This window comes from Thamnophis elegans, chromosome 8, assembly GCF_009769535.1.
Source record: "Thamnophis elegans isolate rThaEle1 chromosome 8, rThaEle1.pri, whole genome shotgun sequence".
Classification (NCBI taxonomy): Eukaryota; Metazoa; Chordata; class Lepidosauria; order Squamata; family Colubridae; genus Thamnophis; species Thamnophis elegans.
This window is the reverse complement of record NC_045548.1, coordinates 57,544,026-57,567,311: the sequence shown is the minus strand read 5'-3', so window position 1 is coordinate 57,567,311 and position 23,286 is coordinate 57,544,026. Positions and strand designations below refer to the sequence as shown.

Below are 23,286 nucleotides of genomic sequence, written 5' to 3'. Positions count from 1 at the left end.
TACAATTATTCCATAATAATTTTACTGTGATTATTTTTGTGCATACATTTTATGAATAATTCATGGCAGACCTTGCTTAACCAAGAATTATTTCAGGCGCATGCATTTCATGGACCAGGTGACAAAACCAAGGGCACATTTTCATACTGAGAAAATTAGACCAAGATCAGGGATAAATCTCCTTGAGTTGTTCATATAGGGACCATGAGAAATATAAACAATTTGCCTCACATTATTCTTGTAAAATGGAATGTTGCTGATCTGTAAGTAGTTATTAATTCCATATCTAATATGTTCATTCTTTAGAAATATGGGAGTAGCTTATATAGAGTTTAGATAGAGTTGTCAGTCTCCTATCAAATCACAGTATTTACTGTATATCTTTCAGCAAGGCACATAATAAAGAATTCAGAAAATAATGAAAACATCAGAATATAGGTGGCAACTAATAATTATATATCTTTACATATTACAATTGAAAAAGCACAACATTCTTTATAAAAAACTAATGTATAAACATTAAAACAATAAAAATAGCTAATATACATAGAAGTTGATATTTTAGCAAAATATACGGTAAAATAATTCAAATACATTTTTAAAGAAAATTATAAATGCTAGAAAATCTTTTTTCCTGCTTGGCAGACATTTAGATTTTATAATATTGTCCGGTGCAACAGGATTTTCTTTGGATTGCAATTCCCATATATTAAAGCTGTTAAAAGTTAAATTTCAGAACATCTGGAGGGAACCAGTTTTGCTTTTCTCTGGATTAGATATTTAAAGGTTAATGATTTAGAAAAAAAATCAGCATAAAATATATCAATAAATTCCACCCATAACAGTAAAATAACTTGGAAGCATTGAGTTCAGTTTTTCATATTTGGCAACTTTTAAGATGTATAACCTAAATTCCCAGAATTCCCTTGGTGAATTCTGTGAATAAGAGGCCCCACATTTTAAAGTTACCAAGTCTTGAGGGCAGAAACAATAGTAGCCTAGTCTGGCCATCATTCTGATTTTATGAGGGACTTTGTGGTTCAACCATTATGTATATACATAATACAGAACTAACCAATCATAATTTGATATCATGCAGTGTGATACATGTGGAAAAAAGGATGAGATTTTTAAGTTGACAAAATAAAACCCACAATTGTAACATTGCAGTATGTAATCTTCTATGTCTGGCAAGACAAAACAAAAATTTGTTGGAAAAGATTGAGCCTTCTTCTGTCTAACCAGTTTACAATTCTAGAAGCCAAATGTCAGTGTTTGAAAATCTGACTTAACTGAGGAATTTTCTGTATAAATATTTATTTGGAATGCATTATCTGATTTGGAATAACATTGAATAATGAATAGAAAGGCAGCTGAGTAAATACGATAAAAGCAAGAGTGAATTGTTAAGCTGGGTTGAAATACGAATCTAGAACTTTCTTGGATCATTCTAATGGGTAGTTATGTTTGCTGGTATTTTGATATAGAAGGACAAATGTAATAATGTATAGGTAGTCCTCCGCTTACAACCACAATTGGATCTAGAATCTCAGTTGTTGAGCAAACCAATGATTAAGCAAGCTGCCCCTTAATCATTTCGTGAACGACCACAATCCCAGGTTCCTTAGTTGAAGTCGTTAAGCTGCCACGTGAATCAACGAAGTACTTGGAAGAGGGTACTTGGACTCTTTGAGTATGGTGCAGAAGGGAGAGGGCCCAGACTTCCTCCCCAGGCTCTCTCAAGCCCCACCTGGATAATGATTGTGTGAACAATGGCATCTGCTTTGCCAATTTGAGACCTGTTGTTCCAGTAAGCTGATGGATTTCTTGGATTTCTCTAATTCCTCAGTGTACAGAGAAATCTGGTGAAAAACACTAGCAAATATCACTGAAAGTCTCAAAACACTGGTGTTCTCCATTGTGGTGGAGATAGCATCCAGGAATAGGGTTGACCTTATCTGCTTAGCTGATTGGACTGAGTCTGTCAGAGCTGTGAAGACATGCCCCTGTTGCTAGGGCTTCCCAGATTTTGATTCAGTCCCTCAGCTTGGACAGGTGTGTCAAAATCCTTCCATTTTAGAATTTCTGGATCATTTTTAGGACAATAAGAATTTTGGACATATTTTTCGTGAGTTATCCACCCAGCTGACTCCTGATCTATTGGTAGAGTTGCTGGGCTTTCTTCAGGGGCTAAAACTTTGGCTTGAGCCCCTGAAGTCTCATTGGACGTATTCTACCATTGATTCCTCCAGTGTGTAGGAAGATTTTCCTTCCCATGCAACCTGACAGTTTCCCCACTGACTTTCTGGAGAAGCCAGCAGAGAAGGTTGTGAATGGCGATCACATGATTGCAGGGCACTTAGCGATTGATTGATAATGCAGGTAGGTTGCCAAGCACATGAAATGGGATCATGTGAAGAAAGTGGCAGCATCATGTGTTACAATTGCCGGAAGTGCTTTTTGGGCAGTTGTGACTGCAGGTCATAAGGCAAAAACTACTTGGAAAAAAAGGTTTATTATAATAATAATCTATTTATTAAAATTTGTTTCTATCTAATTTTCATGGCTCTGGGCAGCTCACAACAATAAAATACAATATAGATACCATAGGGAAATTTACCAAGAGAGAGACAGAATTACCTCCCTCTCCAAAAAGAAGGGAAATGTTAAAGAAACCTACTTACAGATCCTATCCTAGCTTGTAATATTGTCTGCCTGTGCCAGCAGTTAAGTTCAGCAGAAACCTTTGATTTCACAAAATGCAATAAAGGATTTGTCTTCAGTTCCACTGTTATAATTGGAAGCTTATATGATTTTTATTACTTTTTATTACTTAGCAGGCAAGAAGTAACTACATTGTTCCAAAATATTAAGATTGCCCATAAAAGGAAAATCAATCCATATTTAAACATATTTTGAAGCAATTTGAATTACTGTTTCTATTATTCTCTCTTTCCTTTAATGTGTAGATTTTACAGAATGTGCTGTTGTAGAAATCTTAAATCCTGTCCTGACTACCTAAATTAGGAATGGGAATTTTCTTATTCCAAGGCCATATTCTCACCACAGTAATATGTCAAGTGATTGCCTGCTAAAGGTTCCTCCCTCCCTCCTTTGCTTCCCTTTCCTTTCTTTCCTTCCTTCCTTCCTCTCCCTTCCTCCCCCCTTCCTGGTGAATCTATAGATCAGTAGAATTGAGTGTTTGCAACAGGAAAGTTGAAACTGATTTGTGTGACTTTTCCTGACTGCACAACAGCTAGAATTTATTGGCAAACTGTAAAAACGGAGTTTTTGCTGTAATCCACTGCCCCTATAAGCTTTATTGCATATTTATGGGAATGACAAATTTTAAGGGGGAAGCATATTTTAAGAAAAAGCAATCATATAATATTATAGATTTTTTGCAAGTTTACTCCATCTCACTGTCTCAATCCTAAGAAGGAAGCAATGGCAAACCACTTCTAAAAAACCTTGCCAAGTAACTTCACCAGGGTCTTCTTCAAGTAGTCTTCAGGAGTCAACATTGACAAAGCCATGCATGTGTACACACACACCTTCACACACAGATACAAACCACAGGTAATCCTCGACTTACGACCACAATTGACCCAAATTTTCTGTTGTTAAGTGAGATGTTTGTTAACTGAGCTTTACCCCATTTTACAAACTTTCATGCCACAGTTGTTAAGTGAATTACTACAATTGATAAGTTAGTAACCTGGTTGTTAAGTGAATTTGGCTTCCCCATTGCCTTTGCTTGCCAGAAGGTCACAAGAGGAGATCACATGACCCCCAGACAATGTTAACCAGTTGCCAAGAATATCTGAATTTTGATCATACAAAAGTCATAACTGTGAAAAATGATTATGTCACTTTTCAGTGCTGATGTAATTTTGAATGGTCACTAAACAAACTGTTATAAGTCAAGGGCTACCTGTAATTGCAAAGCAGCTAGAATTCATTGGCAAAGTTTAAAAATGAAGCTTTTCCCCCCAATCCACCTTACCCCCATTAGCTTCATGTTTATGTAAAATGGAATGTTTTATGGAGAAGTATATTTTAGCAAAGGGGTCATAATACTTTACAGTCTTTTCCATCTAAGTCTGTGATTCCATTATATAGCTGAATATTTCTGAAGTACCAGTCTTTTTCAAACTACTCATTGCAACAAACTACATTATATCAGTTATGCTAATACATACATGAAAAAGGTTACATTTCATTACCTTTAAGTTGAATTGTTTACATTATGCATTTCTCAGAGTAATACTTAATGCAGTTTGTGAATTGCATTGAGCAACTGTTGACAACTTTTAAAAAAGGTAATACAATATAAAATGTTCAGTTTTAAGTGTTTACTAAGTCAAGGAGATAATGCTAAGAAAGATAGCTAGTTTTCTGTAGGTTTAGAGTCAACCAATGGTGAACAAATTTTATTTCTTTTATAATACTTTTGCAATATTTTTAAAGCTTCTGTTCTGTTATACTGAATAATTTTCAGTACAATATTGTGCAGTACATCCTGTTTATGAGACCTTGTTTATAGCCAAAGATAATACGATATTCTCTGTAATGTACTCAGGATTATTTGTTTTCTTTCTAGCATCTCTTCTGATGTTAGTGATCATTTTGAGTAATTGCGTCAGTTCTACATAATCCTTCAAAATGTTATTGCTCATTGCTGTCTCAAAGGTTTCTCCCTTTATATCACTTATATAAAAAGCTGCTATTTTGTTACAGTTTCTGTTTATCATGATTTATTTATGAGCAGCTAACACTAAATGTTTTTGCTCTTAGATTTCCTCATGAAAGTTTTTGAAAGTTAACTGAGAATTACATTTGTTTAACTAAAACACTTTAGATTCCTTTAGATTTGTACCAGGTTTTTAGCCAAATTGTCCTGTTTTTTCCCCTTATATCTGATTTTCCCAGCATACTGCTTTGAGTGAGGAATCACTACATCTGCCAACAGCTGCTCAAAATCTCTCACCATGTAGTCATGAAATGAGGACAGCTTTAATCCAACTCAGTTCTTTCATCATTCATCTTGTACCTTTCCCTCCTCTCCCCACCCCCCAAAATAATTCTGCCCTGGGGAAGTTGTAAGTCTCAAGCATTTGGTGGGGAGTTTAGAAAACTAAAAATTCTCAAGAGGTTTAGAAGAGTATTAGATTTCATCTGTTCTACTAGAAAGTGCCTTTCTTTATGCCTATTTTTTATTTTTTAAGATTTACATAATGTACTATGCAGTAATGTTGAAGTCCAGTTTGCCAAAGATTTCAGTCTGCAGTTTCAGACAATACAGAAATTCATAAATATTCGGAGTGTGCCATAGGGTCCTTTTTTGGCACAGAATAAAAAGATTGAAGCACTTGTTTTCTCCATAACTATAATAAGTATATCATTTCTAGGGTAGCTGTTGCCTTGCTGGATAAAAATCATAAAGAACATCCCCTCACATTCATGCATGGTAATAAAAGAACATTAACAAAGGGAGAAAATCCAGAAGTTGTGTTTTTTTTTTCCTCAAAAGGCAACTGGACTTCCTTTTTCCCCCCTTTGAAAACATTTCGTTTTAAGAAGCTTCTTGAAATTCTTCCTGAAAAACTGAAGAAGCTTCTTGGAGGAGAAGTGAAACATTTTCAAAGGAAAAAAAACACACAAAGAAAGTCTAGTTGCCTTTTGAGGGGAAAAAGAGTACCTTTCAAACAGCCGTGACCTGGATGATTAAGAATCTCCATAGACCAAAGGGGGAAAATGTTTAGAATCCAATGGGAAGGAACACAGTGTATTATGCAATAGAAAATATTGCCTTACATTCTGTTTGGGTGGGAACCGATATTCTTATTATTCTTATGTAGTAAATATTATTTACTTACTCATTAAACTTACATGCTGCTTGATTATCAATGATGACATGATTTATATTTTTGGTCTGTTGAAAGAAATGTCCATCTGGGTTGAGTTCCAAGTGGGGAGAGAAAGACCCTGGAAGCATGGAGACTGTTTGGAAATATGGTTTAATGATGGACGATATAGATATAGATGTATACATACCCTCTCTTGGGCCCTGCCTTAGAGCTTCCTGTTCCTGTGTAAGACCAGGTATCCTGATTGGTTGTCCCATGCGGCCATGCAGGGGTAACTTCGTAGGTTGTCCCAGGCGTGGTTGAATCTTGCTGTGTGATGATGTAATGAAGAGGTTTGGGGCAATTCCTATAATAGCTGAGGGCTAATCTTACCTTTGTTGGATCTTGGGTGAGGGTATTTGCTTATGAATAGACCTAGCCATCTCTTTTTCTCTTAAGTGCTGACATCTGCTGTGGACTATTGAGGAGGGTAGGGTCTATGAAGAGTGAGTCTGCTTCCTGCCTTAAAAAAAACATGTTTCTCCATTTTTCATCCAGGGAAATATAATATTCTGTCTTTTTAGTATTTTTAGAATATGTCATTCTTCTAGGAGAGGGGTGGGTGCTAACTTCCTACAGGTCACTGAAACAAACCACTCCACTTGTTGACAACCATCACAGGGTGATATGTGTAGCTGCCTATCTAATAAATGGAACTGAGATGCAGTGTGTACATCAATATCATAAAGATGACGCTATTAAAGCACCTGGCAACATTTTTTTTAAAAAAAATGTCAGATGCTAGCTTATTTCAAAAGCAATCAGTATCTGCTTGGTCAGGGTTCATATGCTGGCTCCCTATAAGAGAAAATCTGAAAGTATTTCAGCCATTGGGATTTTTCCTTTTATTATCTTTATGTGCCTCATTATATTCTTCCCTTAAAAGCAAGTAGGGAAGTATAAATAGAGTGGAAGAGCACTGGAAGACTAAACTAAACTAAATAGTTCAAATCCCTTGTCTGTTGCAGGCTAACCAAGCTCTTAGAACCTACTTAGTTCTTTGCATAACTTATTCATTGTGTAACATGGATTCCTTTGGTTCTTTAATTATATCATCATTTTATTCCCACCCATCGTTTCTTTTTCTTTTAAAAATACAGCACAAGAGACCTAGGATCTGCACTATTTGAAAATTAAATGTTAACGTAGTATTAAATTAGAATATTAAAGTAGTTCACTTTTTTATTCTTTTCTGTAATACTGTATCTGAATATTTTTTTACAAATTTTATCTTGAAAATTAGTTTATTCATTATGTTTAATTTTAGGAAACAGTGCTCTTGCAGAACGTTCCGAAAATGTGCATATTTCAGAAAGCTCAACTGGTAAGTCTCTCTTTTTTGTAATGTTTAAATTTCATGCATGACTTAAATAGTAAATATTGAAAGCCACCTGGTATCTTATGAAGAGATATTTGGCTATAAAAATTATTACTGCCTTTTGCAGCATGTAATAAGGAAGGAAGCAACTGGAACATGGAAAAAAATTTTCATAAGATAAATTTGATACCACTACTATGGTCACGAACAGATTATTCTTCTCTGTTTAATTATATTTTCATAGAAACATTAAAAAGAAAAGTTAGCTAATTTGATTTCTTATATCAAAGTTTTGTGCAATTAAATGTTTTGAGTCTTTTTAAAGTGTGTATTACACATCAAAAAACATGAGGCAACATCTGAGGATACTGTTCATTTGACTACACTACAATCTACTCTACAGAATAATAGGGTGAGGTCCTTAAAGTTTGTTCTATTCCTTTGTAGCCAAAAGGAAAAAAAATACAAAGAATTCCTGATACTTGGTTGTATTGTTTTGGGCATGTGTGTGTGTATTTAAAATAGCAAAAGCAATTCAATTTTTTTGCATCCTAAAGAACAAAATTAATAAAGTATATTAAGCAGTAATAAACATTCATATTTATAATTAAACAATTGAATAAAAAGATACATTGCCCATTAAAACACAGCAAAGAAAAAGAAAAAAATAGAAGGGTATCCAAAGATTTTTTGAAAATCTATAATGATTGGCTTCAATGGACTTCAAGTAGAAAACTGTGCCACGCCTAGGCTATGGCTATAGAAAAGGCCATCTTCCTTGCCCGTGCTACTTTAGTTGCCTCAAATGTAGACAAGCAAGAAGGATCTCTATTACTGAACATAAAACGCAGAGTACAAGCAGGGTGAAAGCAATCATTGAATTATTTTGCTTTAAAGCCAGTCAGGACACGTTTTCTCAAAAAAAAAAAAATCCATTGACCTTTCTTGCTTGTCTACCTGATGGATAAATAGTGTGGACATCTGCAGCTCCAGCTTTATATTAATGTACAAGCATTAAGGCTGCTATGAATAGAATATGAATTAAGTCTGGTCTTGCATAGTGAATCAATTCACCTGAATTGTAAGTAAGAGAGTCAGTGGGTTTGGTATAGTGGATAAGATGCCAGGTTAGAAACCAGTAGACACAAGTTCTAATCCTGCCTTTGGAACAAAGCCTGGTAGGTGGCCTTGGTCCAGTTACACATATCAACTCCAGGAAGCAGACATTGGCAAGCTTATTTCTGAAAGACCTTGCCAAGGAAACCTGCAAGAACGTGTCCCAGTAGTCGCGATCCCAATGGTTCTGATGAAAAGAACCAGTAGAGTGAAAAACTGATTCAAAGGTACACAAATAAATGTTCGTATATACGAAGTGAAATAATCACACACTTAAAAAAAAAAAACTTCAGTTGTAGCGATAGCACTTAAACTTATATACCATTTTGCAGTGCTTTTACAGCCTTCACTAAGCGGTTTACAATCAGCATATTGCCCCCAACAATCTGGGTCCTCATTCCAAGTATTTTTAATAGAAAGCATAAATATGAGGATAAAGCAAAAACAATTCTGCAAGGACATGGTTCCCCAGACATCAGCAGGAAGATGTAACATAAACCTTCAATAGGAAACACAGTGAATAGTGCTGGAAAAGGGCTGATGTGTGATTTGTCCTTTAATCACAACTTTCTACATTGAAATTTTGATGATAATGATAATGATGATGGTGCTACTATTATTACTACTACTACTAATAATAATAATAATAGTAGTAGTAGTAATAATAATTTATAAACTGTATATGTTGCCTGACCTCAAGCAACTTTATAAGATTTTAAATATATAAATATATACAAATAATTTTCTAAGTAAGTTAATTGAACAATGTTTTGGGTGGTCGAGATTCACCATAGTAAAATGGGACACTGTAAGATAAGTAATTGAATTTCAAGGAACTATAATCATTTTTCAAACTTCTTCTACTTTTGTAAACAGAGAATACTGTGGCATGGCAAACATAGGAAACAGTAAAATACATCTTATCTGGTTTTAGACAAATTAGATAGGAGGTAGCAGTTAAGGTGCAAACAAAGGAAACTATGGGTTTGTTCAAGTTCTCATTGCTTCCTATGGCCTCCAATGTTGAACTATTTCACTTTTGTCAGAACATGGAACACTTGGACCATTTTTGAGTTTTGTACTCAGAAAGTTCCAACAAAAAGATTTAAAGTCAGGCTATTTTGTTCTCAAAACAAAAGATCTTTTGTATTTCTTGCATACCTGCAATTGGAATTAAAAATCCCTAATAAAAATCCCGGATTAAAAGCTAGAGGGAACAGTTCTGGAGCTACTTCTTCTATACTTTGACCTTTTTTTAAAATAAGGAGCAAGCTAAGAAAAAAGTATATTTTTGACACATATTTTCTTTGCTTCAAAATAAGTCTCAATATCTACAATTGATTGAAATTATTCATTCAGCCAAATTTCTTCAAAACAGAATGACCGAGTTGAAAGGGACCTTGGAGTTCTTCTAGTCCAAACCCCTGCTTAGGCAGGAAGTAGTATATCATTCCAGACAAGAGATTGGTTGTCCAACATCTTCTTAAAAACTTCCAGTGTTGGCGCATTCACAACTTCTGGAAGCAAGTTGTTCCAATGATTAATTGTTCTAACTGACAGGAAATTTCTCCTTAGTTCTAGATTGCTTCTCTCCTTCATTAATTTCCATCCATTGCTTCTTCTCCTGTCTTCAGGTGCTTTGGAGAAAGGTTGACGAGAATAGGTTGATAGTTCTTTTAAGTTCTGGAATTAAACTTCTTTCAGACCAAACATGCATTTCTAGTTTAAAACAAAACTATATTTTATTAATTAAATGTGTCCGGTATGCATTCACTAAATAACATTCAAATTGCCAGGAATATTGTATGACTGGAAATCAGCATGATTCTACAGAATTTAATCTATTCTAATTTTATGGGGTTCTTACTTTTTTTTTCTAACCTTACATTTTAATTGTTATAGTTGGTATTAGCCTCTGACATAAGCATTGTGCCACTAATCCCCCCCCCCACTCACCATATATAATATGGAGATAATAATACTGATTTACTTCATAAGCTATAAGAATTGAGTGAACATATACTAAAGGCATTAACCATCTGAAATCCCATAGAAATCAGGAATTGGGAATAATGGAATGTCTGTATACACTAAATCTTTAAATATTTGGGGCTTTAATTTTAATAATGGTAGAAAGGCAATCTTAAATAAAGAACAACCATTAATAGAAAGTCAGAAATATATTTTTCCTTGGTCTTTTTCTTTCTAACAGAAGCATGAGGCGGGCAAAACAGTATACACTAAAGAACTGCAAATGAATCACAGTGTTTGAAAGTACTATAATCAATTGTGCCCTCCATTAATTTTATTGCTTTCAAATCCTGTATTGTAATTTTGAGATTGTGAGTTACAACCCCACCCCACCCCCCCGAGCTTTTAGCAAATTTGAAAAGGTGCCCGTCTGATTTGTTAGTACAGAATAAGAATCCAATCAGACCACATTCCAGCTCTGAATCCATTTGTATTTAGAATTCTTCCTGCCTTGTTTCTTTCCTGGGTTTCTGAAATTCCTACCCAAGATCTCTAGTTCCATGTTTTATTTATTTACCAAATTTCTTTAGCCACCCATCTCATGAGAAGTTAATTTGTGTTAATTTGTGTAATTTGCATAATAATATTCATTACAATTGACAGGGCTTGCTGTAGAAAGCAGTTTGTCCCACTAAGGAGATGGGCAGAAGTGAGTCAGCATCCTCTTTTCTATCTTCATGCCTACTCTTAAAGGCAGACAGAGAGATTTTAGTGGCAAAATTCCTGGCTAAGTTCAATTAGCAGCTGCAGGCTCAGAAGACTAATTGTTGCTAAACTAGATGGACTTTGGTCCTAAAAAACCACAGTGATGGCTTTAAAGGTTCTATTGCTTTAGGGGCTTAATGATTTCATGGACTTGCAATTTGCCATTAGCTTCTCCCGGTGTGTTTTCTCAAGCCTACATGTGATATTTCCTATAGGAAGCCCGTCCAAAAGCTAACAAGTTCAACCACGTTCCATCTTTTGCCCACAAGAGGCATAAGGGTCTTTCTACCAAAAGTTCTTTCTAAAGCTTAGTCTGATATTCTGGCCATATTGGGGTTCATAAGAAAGTAGCCTGAATTAGATTTAGAGATTTTACAAAATTGAGAGTTAACTTACCAGTTAAAAGATAAAAACAAAATAAACAATGACTTGTCATAACACATTTAGAGGTTTTTTTCAGTGTTTTTTTTATTACTAAAGGTCTGTTGGGAGAATGACATTTGGGAAATTTCTGTTTTTGAAGGAATTAATTGCATTTTTAAAAAAACAACTAATATTAATGATATATAGCTGCAGTTTTAAAATTACGATTTCAAAATTCTTTGGAAGGGAAATGATTTGTCTTGAGATTTGTTGAACTTTCTATGGAAATGAGATCATCTGTTCTAGATAATATCATGAATTCCAAGAAAAGATTACATATATGTAAATAAATATAGAAGTTCCCCCCAAATGGTGGGATAAGAGCACCACCTAATGAGTAATTAAACAAAAATAAACTAAATAAACTCTCAAATCATTGCTGTATATTTGTGGAAAATCTGAATTCTAAATCTTTTAAGGTTTGCATTTTTACCAGTAATAGTAATCGTATATAATGAACATAAACTTCTTTACTTTATAACATGTGCTCATTTCAGCTATATAATAAAACATTTTTACTAGAGGTATATTTGCCTACAGTCTGTAACCTTTACCATATTACATTTGTGCACACTGTATTTTACGTAGTACAATGTTGGATCTTACATTGTTCTCACATAATAAGGAGCTGCTGCATTTATATTTATTTTATTGACAAGATTAATTTTCATTCCATTTTATTTTTATTTTTGTTCTTTTATCATATAGGTCTAGTATTTCTGGTTTTGTTTTCTTTAGAATAAATGATTGAAATATTAAATGCATTTCAGTATTTTTTACCTCATTTCTGAGCACTTGCATATGTGAGTTTGTATAGACTTTGGGAAAATGTTTGCAATGGTTATGCATTGAACTGACATTTAAAAGTCAAATATCATTTAACTGTTGCTGCCTTGTAACAATATCTCAATAACTTGATCTGGACAAGTGACAATTTTAGCTTTAGAGGCACTTAAGTTATTAGAAGCAATCATTTAAATGATACTTAAATTAGTACATGTAATTATAAGATATTTAAAAATCCATGATTAGTTATAAGTACTTGGTATTGATTAAGCAATTTGATGTGAATAGAGCATGGAATTGGATATCCCCATTTTTGTCAAAACAATGCTGTGTATCTTAGTGTACAGTTTATTCAACAACAAAAAATAAGATTTCAGAATTATTTTAATTCTATTACACTTATATGGTTAAAATTATTAGTAGTTCATGTTGTTGGAGATGCAATGAAATTAATACTAAATTAAAACATATTTAATGTCCTACAATTAATTTACCTATTGGATTGAAAATCTGATCCTATTTGTGATTTACAATTTCCTATGTAAATTATATGAATTATTATAATAAAAGCTATTTCTTTACTGAAATTAATTAAAATATGTATATGCATTTTCCAAAAATGACCATCAAAATATTTATTAAGTTTTATTTTACTTATAGTTTTATTCAGTTGTGATAGTAGTGAAAAATGACTGCTAGGGGAAAGAAATGTTATTTTTGTTGTGCAACCATTCTCCTGATAAACTACAGTTCTATATAACAGATTTCGAGATATGTGTTTGGCTTCAAGTGGAAAGATGGTTCTACTAGAACAGGGATTCTAGGCAAACTCAAGGCTCTGGCCCACGGAGTACTTAGATCTGGCCTGCGGGGCTGCACTGGAAAAAGTGAAGGACTGGCCCGCAGTGCTTCTGCCAATGAAAATAGAGTTCAGGAGGGCTGCATGCACCCTTCCAGGTCCATTTTTGCTGGCAGAGGGTTGCAGGAGGCCATGGCAGCCAAAAACGGAGCTCGAGAGCCTGTTTTTGCTGGCAGACTGGGCCACCACAGGGACCCCTGACACGAATGACATCGAACTGGTGAAGCCCACCCTAGCTACACCTAACCTGGCCACACCCGCCCCAGCTTGTGGAGGTCAAACACAACCCTAATGCGGCCCTCAATGAAATCCAGTTTGACACTCCTGTACTAGAAGGACTGTTATTGGGTGCAGCTCCAAATGTTCTTTCGCTTAAACTTAAGTAACAGAATGTAATAATACTTTGTGACTAGTAACATCAACTCTACATATATATTTTTCAGGTTGTGGAGATATTCCAGAACAAATTAAAGGTCCAAGTGGGATAATCACAAGCCCAGGCTGGCCTCTTGAATATCCTGCTAGATTGAATTGTAGCTGGTATATCCAGGCAAATCCAGGAGAAATTATTACAATAAGGTAAGTCATTTATATTTTAGGGATATAATGTGAAAAGTGTTAATTAAACATGTTTGTATTAGATGCTTCTCTACTGAAAATTAAGAGCTTTACAGATATTTTGATTAATTGCATCTATCTTCAGATTTATCAGTATCACTTGATTATTTAAAAAAAGCATCCTTATACTAGACTTTCAAATACAAATCTTTCTATTATTAAGACAGAATGTTGAATCCAAAAGTAAAAAATGAAGCCCAATAACATTTCCCATAATTTATCATATTGGATTCTGTTGCAGAGTTTATTAAGGCAGGAAGTAAATATTTACAAGTTCAACTTTTTGAAAAAGGTCAAGCAAAACTGGTCACTAACCATGGATTTTCTCCATGTCCATCACAATTTTGTTTTGAAAGCAGTATCTTGGTGGCACAAAGACTCCTTGCCACAAAGTAGCAAAATCTTTTGAACAAATAACATTCATTAGGCAAAAAAAAAAAAAATCTTAATTATACCGAAGATTTCCCCCCCCCCCCCCATTCTTGGATGTTCTTATTTACTGTAACATTTAACTTGCTGAGAAGGGATGTGACAAGTTTTCGAAACGTCCAAAGTGAAACAAAATTGAAAACTGTTTCCAATTCATCTACCTTTTGCACAAGAAAAAATATAAAATTTGCTATGGTTTTTAATAGTAGACTATCAAGTCTCTGACATAGATACAGATTGCTTCCTTAGGATAGATAAAAGAGAAAAAGGAATATTCTGACTGATATATCCTACTTTTTTGACAGGTTAATTTCCCTCATAAGGGAATAATCCTTCAATTATACTAGAGAAGTAGAATAACCCATATTTTTATAATGACAAAAAAAGTCACAGATGCAGATAGTTTTTAGGTATTATACCATACAGTTTAGTTTAAAACTGGTAGAGCTTTCAAAGTTTTTCCCTTTCTCTTCAAAAAATTAGGCAAAAGATTGAATGATAAATGTATTAACTTATTGAATAGAATATATGTAAATTATTAAATTTTGTAAGCCACATTTATGTGAGTTGGGCAGCTATATAAATTTGTTTAATAAAATAAATACAGACTCTTATGATAATGTTATTAATATTTCTTTAAGTCTTGTTAAACACGCTCATATCAGAAATTAATCATATATATGTATGAAATTGCCTTTTGTTAAATAATGTTGGTAATTATTAACAAAATTCCTTTCCCCCCAAAAAAAGTTTTCAGGATTTTGATGTTCAGGGATCACGGCGATGCAGTTCAGATTCTTTAACAATAGGGACCTACAAAAATATGGAAAATTACAGAGTTTGTGGATCCTCAGTTCCATCTCCATATATCTCTTCACAAGACCATGTTTGGATCAGATTTCATTCAGATGATATCATATCACGAAAGGGCTTCAGATTGACTTATTTTGCGGGTATGTTTAAATTTTAAAATGGTATGGTCAATATGTTACATATTTATTTAAAATGTGGGCTCAGTATAGTTTCATGTGGAAAGTAATGACTAGATTCAAAAAAGTGATTTTGTTTAACTGGAGTTTATCAAATCACACAACATACAAATTTGTAAATTGTGATTTACAAACAAAAATGGCTCAGTATACATGAATGGCTAAGTCCAAACTAAATGAATTTCATTGTCATTGGCTTTAGTCTATACATAAGCCTTCTTTATGATAGAATCCTATAATTTTTCTAGTGTTTTAGGTGAAAAAACTGCTAACAGGTAATTTTTTTTATATTTTAATTTTAGAAACACTTGAGGATTGTTAGGCATTGACAATTTGATTAACTTAAATATGTTAATAGTTGATCTACAGCTTAGGAAGAGTTCCTAGTCTTGGCAATAATGTGAAAATATACTCTGAAAAATACTTACTGCCATTCTGAAACAGACAAAGTGACACACAATATAAATTTATGTTATGTATTGCTCAAGTTGATAGAATACAATCCAATCATTTTTTATTAATTAGTGAAAGCTTTATTAATTATGTATATTTTATTCCTTGTGCCTTTGTGTCAATTTTTACTCTTGATGGCTGCCTCAACTAGGTAGTTCTTGCAATTTTATTGGCAAGGTTTAAGAAATGATTTGCAACTGCCTCCTTTTTAGGGCTGAGAGAGAGTGACTGGCCCAAGGTGTTTAAGATAGCTTTTTGTCTAAGACAGAACTAGAAGTCACTGTTTCCTGGTTTCTAGTCTTATTCCTTAACTATTACACCAAACTGGCTCTTAATTATGTCAGAATTAAGTTACAGGACTGTTCACATATGAAAAGGAATAAAAGCATTTAGACACAAAAATGATTTTTCATTTTAAGATTTTCTCTCAAAGTATAAAGAACCTTAGCATCACCTTGGAGAAGCTGTTAGGAAGCAGCAAATGCTAAAGCATACATTAAGGAGTAGAGGGAAAGAGTAGAGCATTTAAGACATAGAAAGCCCAGCATGCATACTTGCTAGATTCTCTTCTGTAAAGTTTACCCTCAATGAAGTGCAATTCTACTCTTCATGTAGATTCAATTTCTTGATTGGATGTACCTCGTAAAGTTGACAGTCAATGCTAGTTTCTAACCCCTCCATGTGGCCGAGAGTCAGGATTCTGATTCTTGATTTTGTTACATCAGACATGCAAGAGTTTAGGTGAACCTAGTTATTTTAGGATGGGCTTCCAAACCTCAGATATCCACAGAAATATGAGTAAGCTAGGAGAAAAAAACAGATCTTTATACTCCAGTTCCTTTTTCTATAGTTTACCTCACAGGTAGATGAGGCTAATGTAAAATTAGAAAGTAGTAGGGATATAAAGTGGTTAAATAATTAAACGTTTCTTAAATATATCGGTTTCAGGAAAATCCAGCGAATTGCATTGCGACTGTAACCAGTTCCACTGTGCTAATGGAAAATGTATTCCAGAATCTTGGAAGTGTAATGACATGGATGAATGTGGAGATAATTCTGATGAAGAGATCTGTCCCAAGGCTAGTCCTCCAACTGCTGCTCCCTTCCCGCCATGTGCATACAATCAGTTCCAGTGTCTCTCACGTTTCAATGTTTACACTTGCATTCCAGAATCTTCAAGATGTGACGGAAATCTTGACTGTCTTGATTTAGGAGATGAAATAGACTGTGGCATGCCAAGCTGTGGGCAGTTACTAAAATATTTTTATGGTACTTTCAATTCTCCTAATTATCCAGACTTTTATCCACCAGGGAGCAATTGCACTTGGCTGATAGATACAGGAGATCACCGCAAAGTTATTTTGCGTTTCACTGACTTTAAACTTGACGGTACTGGTTATGGGGATTATGTCAAAATATACGATGGACTAGAAGAAAATCCACACAAGCTCTTGCGTGTTTTAACTGCCTTTGACTCCCATGCACCTCTTACAGTTGTTTCAACTTCTGGTCAAATCAGAGTGCATTTTTGTGCTGACAAAGTAAATGCTGCAAGAGGGTTTAATGCTACCTATCAAGTAGACGGTTTTTGTCTGCCATGGGAAATTCCCTGTGGTGGAAACTGGGGATGTTACACCGAGCAGCAGCGTTGCGATGGCTACTGGCATTGCCCAAATGGAAGGGATGAAACCAACTGCACCATGTGTCAGAAGGAAGAATTCCCCTGCTCCCGGAATGGTGTCTGTTACCCACGGTCTGATCGCTGCAACTACCAGAATCACTGTCCCAATGGTTCTGATGAAAAGAATTGCTTCTTTTGCCAGCCAGGGAACTTCCACTGCAAAAACAATCGCTGTGTGTTTGAAAGCTGGGTGTGTGATTCTCAAGATGACTGTGGTGATGGCAGTGATGAAGAGAACTGTCCAGTGATTGTACCCACCAGAGTAATCACAGCTGCTGTCATTGGAAGCCTAATCTGTGGGTTGCTTCTTGTCATTGCGTTGGGATGTACTTGTAAACTGTATTCATTAAGAATGTTTGAACGAAGGTAAGCAACCTGTTTAAACCTTAAACTGCTGGCTTGTTTTTCTTTGTCTGAAAATATTATACAGGTAGCCCTTGACTTAACAACCATTCATTTAGTGACCATGCAAAATTACAACAGCAGAGAAAAAGTGATTTAGGATTGTTTTTCACACTAATGATCGTTGCCGCATCCCCATGTCACGTGATCAAAATTTGGATTCTTGGCAACTGGTTTATATTTATGAGGGTTGCAATGTCTTGAGATCATAGATCACCTTTTGTGATCTGACAAACAAAGTCAATGGGGAAGCCAGATTCATTTAATAACCGGTGTGACTACCTTAAGGACTGCAGTGCTTCACTTAACAACTGTGGCAAGAAGGGTCATAAAACGGGGCAAAACCCGCTTAAAACTGTCTTGCTTTAAGACAGAAATTCGGGGCTCAATTGTGGTTATAAGTCAAAGCCTACCTGGATGTACACAGAATAGCTTTTGTCACTGATTAATTCTACACATTATTTGTCAAAGAAAAAGTTTTTTAAAAGGTGACTGCTTGAAATATATGAAAAAAAATAAAAAAAATGAAGTTGATATGCTTACACAAAGTTAGTTCTTCCTTTGGAGAAATTATTTCACAAAATGATTTGCGAATGTCTTTTTCCTTGGCAGTTGTCGTCTAAGATTAGCACAAAGGTACTGTATAACACAAAATGTGGTTGCTGTTATATATACCATGAAACAAGTGAATTGGACTCCATATAGTATCTCTGTATTTTTGGACAGGTCATTTGAAACACAGCTATCAAGGGTTGAGGCAGAGCTATTGAGAAGAGAAGCTCCTCCTTCTTATGGACAGTTGATTGCACAAGGACTAATTCCACCCGTTGAAGATTTCCCAGTTTGTTCACCAAATCAGGTAAGAACTTCTACGGTAACTATAAATCAGTTGCTCTGGAAAATCATGCACTATGTTCAGCTCCTTACTACAAAAACAGGGTTCTCTAGACTCAAATTATATTTATTTACATTTTTGAACACCCCATCTCCCTCAAAGAGAGGAAGATATATAATTGCCAGATATATAATTTTTGACACACTGGGTTGTTTAGATCCAACCCAGCACCTCTTTCATCCTGCCTTTTCCTTTCTCTTCAAAATAAGGCAATTAGATTGGGAATATTTTTTTTTGCTAAATCTAATTGCCACAAGATTAGGATTTTTACAGAGATACAAAGTTGGCCAACAGTTTTGGTCATAAAACTCAGGGTGCTTTAGTTTAATATGTGAAATAATTACATTTCATGGGTTCTTGAAACATTTCTGAAATAAATCTGAAAAATATTTCAGATTCACAAACTGCATATGGATGCTACCTTGGGAATGACTCTTACGTACGCTACATATACAGTATGAGTAATAGTTCTGCTCATTATACACGAAAAGTTGAATTTTGATTACTTGCATTTTATGAGTTCTTATTGTCTTTTAATTTCTATTGAAATTCTTCCTGTTTTTTTTTTTTAAAAAAAAACAGAAGTCCTCAAAGCATGTTGAAATAACGTCTTTTCTCTCATTACTAGTCTCAGTATAAATTCTGTGGAGTGTTTGGGGGAAATCATACAGATTTTTATATGCATAGTATTTATATCATCACTGTAATAATGTAGTTGGACAGATGTTACTGTTGGCAAACTATTGCACCATGACAAAAAAAAAACCAATGACAGGAATTTTCACCATGTCCTATTTTTAAAAAAATTTCTAAGTAGTTCTTTAAATATCAGAACACCATTGTTCTTGTCAGTAATGTCTCAATCTGGAAAATAATAGCAGCTGCACCATTAATTAAATCCATTACCAAGCCAGTGTGTATGGTGAACTAAAGAACTGAAATTATAATTAACCTGGGACAAATCCATGTATCTTTCCTCTTTCTAACACAATGTTTAGTAGGTCTGTACTCTGACTTTGAAGATTGCCCAGTACTTCAGAATACTGGTGGGCCTGTCTCAAGGCTCTTAACAATTCTACTTTATATCTTGGAGGCCTCCTTCAGGGTCAACAGTGGGGGCTCTAAGCATTCCACTCTATTATTTGGCCATGCCTCACTCATACACACCCTTAGTTTTTTTCAAGTAGATGATATGTAGCAAATCAGGAAACAATCTGGATTGGGTTTCAAGCTACTTATGAAACTAAAATTAATGCTGCATGAAGTGCACTCTAGATTGTTTGTCTAGTAACAAGTAGGGGCAATATACTTTTGAAAGACTATTCTTAGATGAAGTAGAAGTTCAATCTTCAGCATGATTTAAATACTTTTACTTTTAAGACATTTTTAGCCAAAGCAGGCTTCTTGGCTGCCTCATCTCTCTTCTGCTCAGATTCAGTAAGCTATTAGTTCCATGTTAGCAGAAAATGACTTGCAGAAAAAATAAAATGAAACCAATTATTACATTCATGTTTACCCTTTTATAACACTAAGTTTCCCTATGTTTGTTTTTCAGGCCTCGGTCTTAGAAAATTTGAGACTGGCAGTGAGATCTCAGCTTGGATTTACATCTATTAGATTTCCAATTGCTGGCCGGTCAAGCAATATTTGGAACCGAATCTTTAATTTTGCAAGATCCCGTCATTCTGCATCCATGTCATTGGTGTCATCAGATGGAGATGATCTTACCAGCCAGAACAGTAACAGAGAAACGGAAAGAAATAGTTCACATCGAAATCTCTTTTCGGTGGAATCTGATGATACTGATACAGAAACTGAACGAAGAGACACAACAGGTGCAGTTGGTGGTGTTGCTGCTACATTGCCTCAAAAGGTCCCTCCTGCAACCGCCGTGGAAGCAACTGTTTTCTGTGGAACTTCCTCAATCCAGAATACTAGCAGTAGTACAGACAGTGGAAGAGAACCAGCAAGCATGGAACCTCCAAGTTCTAGTCCAGGACGCCATCAGTTTTCTAGTGCATTAAGTCGAATGACTCAAGGGTTACGTTGGGTACGCTTTACCTTAGGAAGATCAAGTCCAGTTAATCAGAACCAAAGCCCTTTGAGACAGCTTGATAATGGAGTAGGTGGAGGAAGAGATGAAGATGACGATGTTGAAATGCTAATTCCAGTTTCTGATGTAGCATCAGACTTTGATGTGAATGATTGTTCACAACCTCTGCTCGATCTCACTTCAGATCAAGGACAAGGGCCTAGACAGCCATACAGTGCAACACCTAATGGAGTACAGCCCTCCAATCGAGAGGGCCCCTGTGAGCACTGTGGAATAGTACACACTGCTCAGATACCTGACTCGTGCTTAGAAGCTATGTTGAAAAATGAAACTAGTGATGATGAGGCTTTGTTACTCTGCTAAGTATTAATTGAATGAGTGGAAATGTCTGCAAGTTGGAGCAATATGGTGATTGGTTTTTGTACTTCATCTTTAAGGAAAAAAATAGATTTTTGTTTCAAAAAAGAATCCAGGGCAACTCACATGACTTCCAAATTTGACTGTGCATGACTGAATGAATCTGTTGCAACAAAGAAAGATTGTTATTGGTCTACATACATAACGTATGTTTGTTGCTAGAGTGGTTGTTTTGTTGTTGTTGTTACTATTACCCTTTAAGGGTCCTTTTCTTGAGAGCTTTTCCTAGTACTGCTTTTTCTACTAGACTCCTTAAAGCCTGCACAAGGAGTTGACGGAGAGTACGTTGCCTCTGTAATTTATAAAACATGTCACCAACGAATGAACTTGGTGGAATTTTGCAGCATGCAATTTTCTGGCATACCTGTACGTGTGCATTTTCAGTGTTGTAAAGGCATGCATCTATCACCAGTTCCTTACTCATGCTTTCTGGAAGAAAGAAAGAATAGCGCTATCTAGGAAGTGGTCCTTGGTTTCAGATAGTTTTAACATTGTGTAATTTACAGTAGGAACATGGCTGCTCATCCACACTTTTGTCTGCCTACCATTCACTCCCATTTGTCAGATTGTTTTTTATGTAATATTTACTTCATGTTAAAATCAAATCCAGCATAAATTGCCAATATAATTTAATACAATATACTAAATGCTAATTATTTCTGAAAGTATTGTGGTTTATATTGTCAAATTACTGAATGTTCTCTTGTCAAGTTTTTTTTTAAAGGTTGGATTTTTTTTCCAGTACACTACACTGTATTTGTTTTTTTCTTTTACTTGTAAATGTTGAAATGGCAGAAACTGATGGCAAAAAAATGTTTTGTAGCTTTTATAACATTAATTTCAATACGTTGGTCTAGAATGGTACAACCAAATAAGGTGTAAAAATTCAAAGAAATTTTTCATCTATCTTTGTAGATAGATACTTAAAGCAGATAAATATGCATTTGATTCTTGTATATAACATGTTTTTTAAGATGAAATAGGTACACATAACTTTAGAAAACTACAATGAATCTTTCCCTAATAGAGTTTAAATTTGTTCAGTCTAAAGGGATTTGCACTAAACCTATATTAAGGTCTCTAAAGAATTAGTGCACATGCACTATAACTTTAAATATTAGTCTCTAATGCAACAATGAATATATAGTTCCATAGCTCTGTTCTTGTGTTCTAACTTTCTTTTGTTGGTTGATACAATTGAATTTGCTTTACTAACTTCCTATTTATTCACTGTATTTAAAAAAATTAGTTTATGTAGTATCAGTTCTCGCTTTAAAACAACAAAAAGTTCTAGGTTTTTATTTTATTACATCCCGTTGTTAGTGCAAAATATATCAGCAATAGGGGAAAAAAATCAGTTTCCAGTTTAATGGCTAGCTGGTGGTTGTTACTTTTTGATGATACCAAGAAAAGAATCTTTTGAGAAGAAAAGGTTGTGAATTGCTGTTATATTTATATTTGGGCAGTCTAAGTAGGTTTAATGATTTATTATGAAAAATGTATTTGTGTATGATTGTGTCTTATTTATTAAATTTTACATACATTGTTGAATGTCATTTTAAAGCATGTTTAAAGACTTGTGGAATTCTTGTTATGCTATCAAAAAAAACCTCATGTTTTAAGATATATCACATTAAAAAAACCTGTCATGTATTGCGTGGCCCAGTTCCAAACAGGCCGCAACCCCAGTAGTGGGCTGTGGCCCCGGGGGTTGGGGACCCTGACATAGAGTACTCAGTATGTTTTATATTTGGGGGTGGGGAGTGGATTCTGGAATCAAATTCAAGATTTCTAATTGCAAAATTGGCTGCTAAGTTTCAAGTATTATTTAATCTTTGAAGCTAAATATCAGGCTGTTTTTCTTTAAACATACTGGCGGAATTAGGCTAAAATAACTTAAAAAGATACAAACCTATTGCAAAAGTTGAATGCCTAGAATTAAACATTTCATTTTCAGTGATTTCAAGAAAATAATGAAGCAGTGCTTGAATAGATTATGACTTTTAAGAATAAAACATTTGTTTTATCCTGCATTGTAAACAATTAAGTTGTTCTGTATAATACTATACATAGAAGTCCCTTCTTATTGTTAGTTTGTTTAAGCAGCTTCATACTAAGTAGGCATGCATTATTTTGCAACTTTAGATGCAATCACACACATTTTCCTAGATGTAGAAAAATAATTTTCCAGCCAATTTTATG

General features: G+C 34.7%; 1 protein-coding gene across 1 annotated transcript in view; it reads left to right on the top strand.

Annotated features, from left to right (window-relative positions):
- LRP12 (LDL receptor related protein 12) overlaps positions 1-23,117 on the top strand; it is a 31,628-nt gene extending 8,511 nt beyond the window's left edge. The window contains exons 2-7 of the mRNA XM_032222759.1: positions 7,177-7,233; positions 13,591-13,726; positions 14,945-15,147; positions 16,585-17,683; positions 18,446-18,578; positions 20,170-23,117. Coding sequence (XP_032078650.1) covers positions 7,177-7,233; positions 13,591-13,726; positions 14,945-15,147; positions 16,585-17,683; positions 18,446-18,578; positions 20,170-21,030 — 2,489 coding nt within the window. The 3' untranslated portion in view covers positions 21,031-23,117. The remainder of the gene's footprint in view (positions 1-7,176; positions 7,234-13,590; positions 13,727-14,944; positions 15,148-16,584; positions 17,684-18,445; positions 18,579-20,169) is intronic.
- Positions 23,118-23,286: the final 169 nt, after the last annotated feature.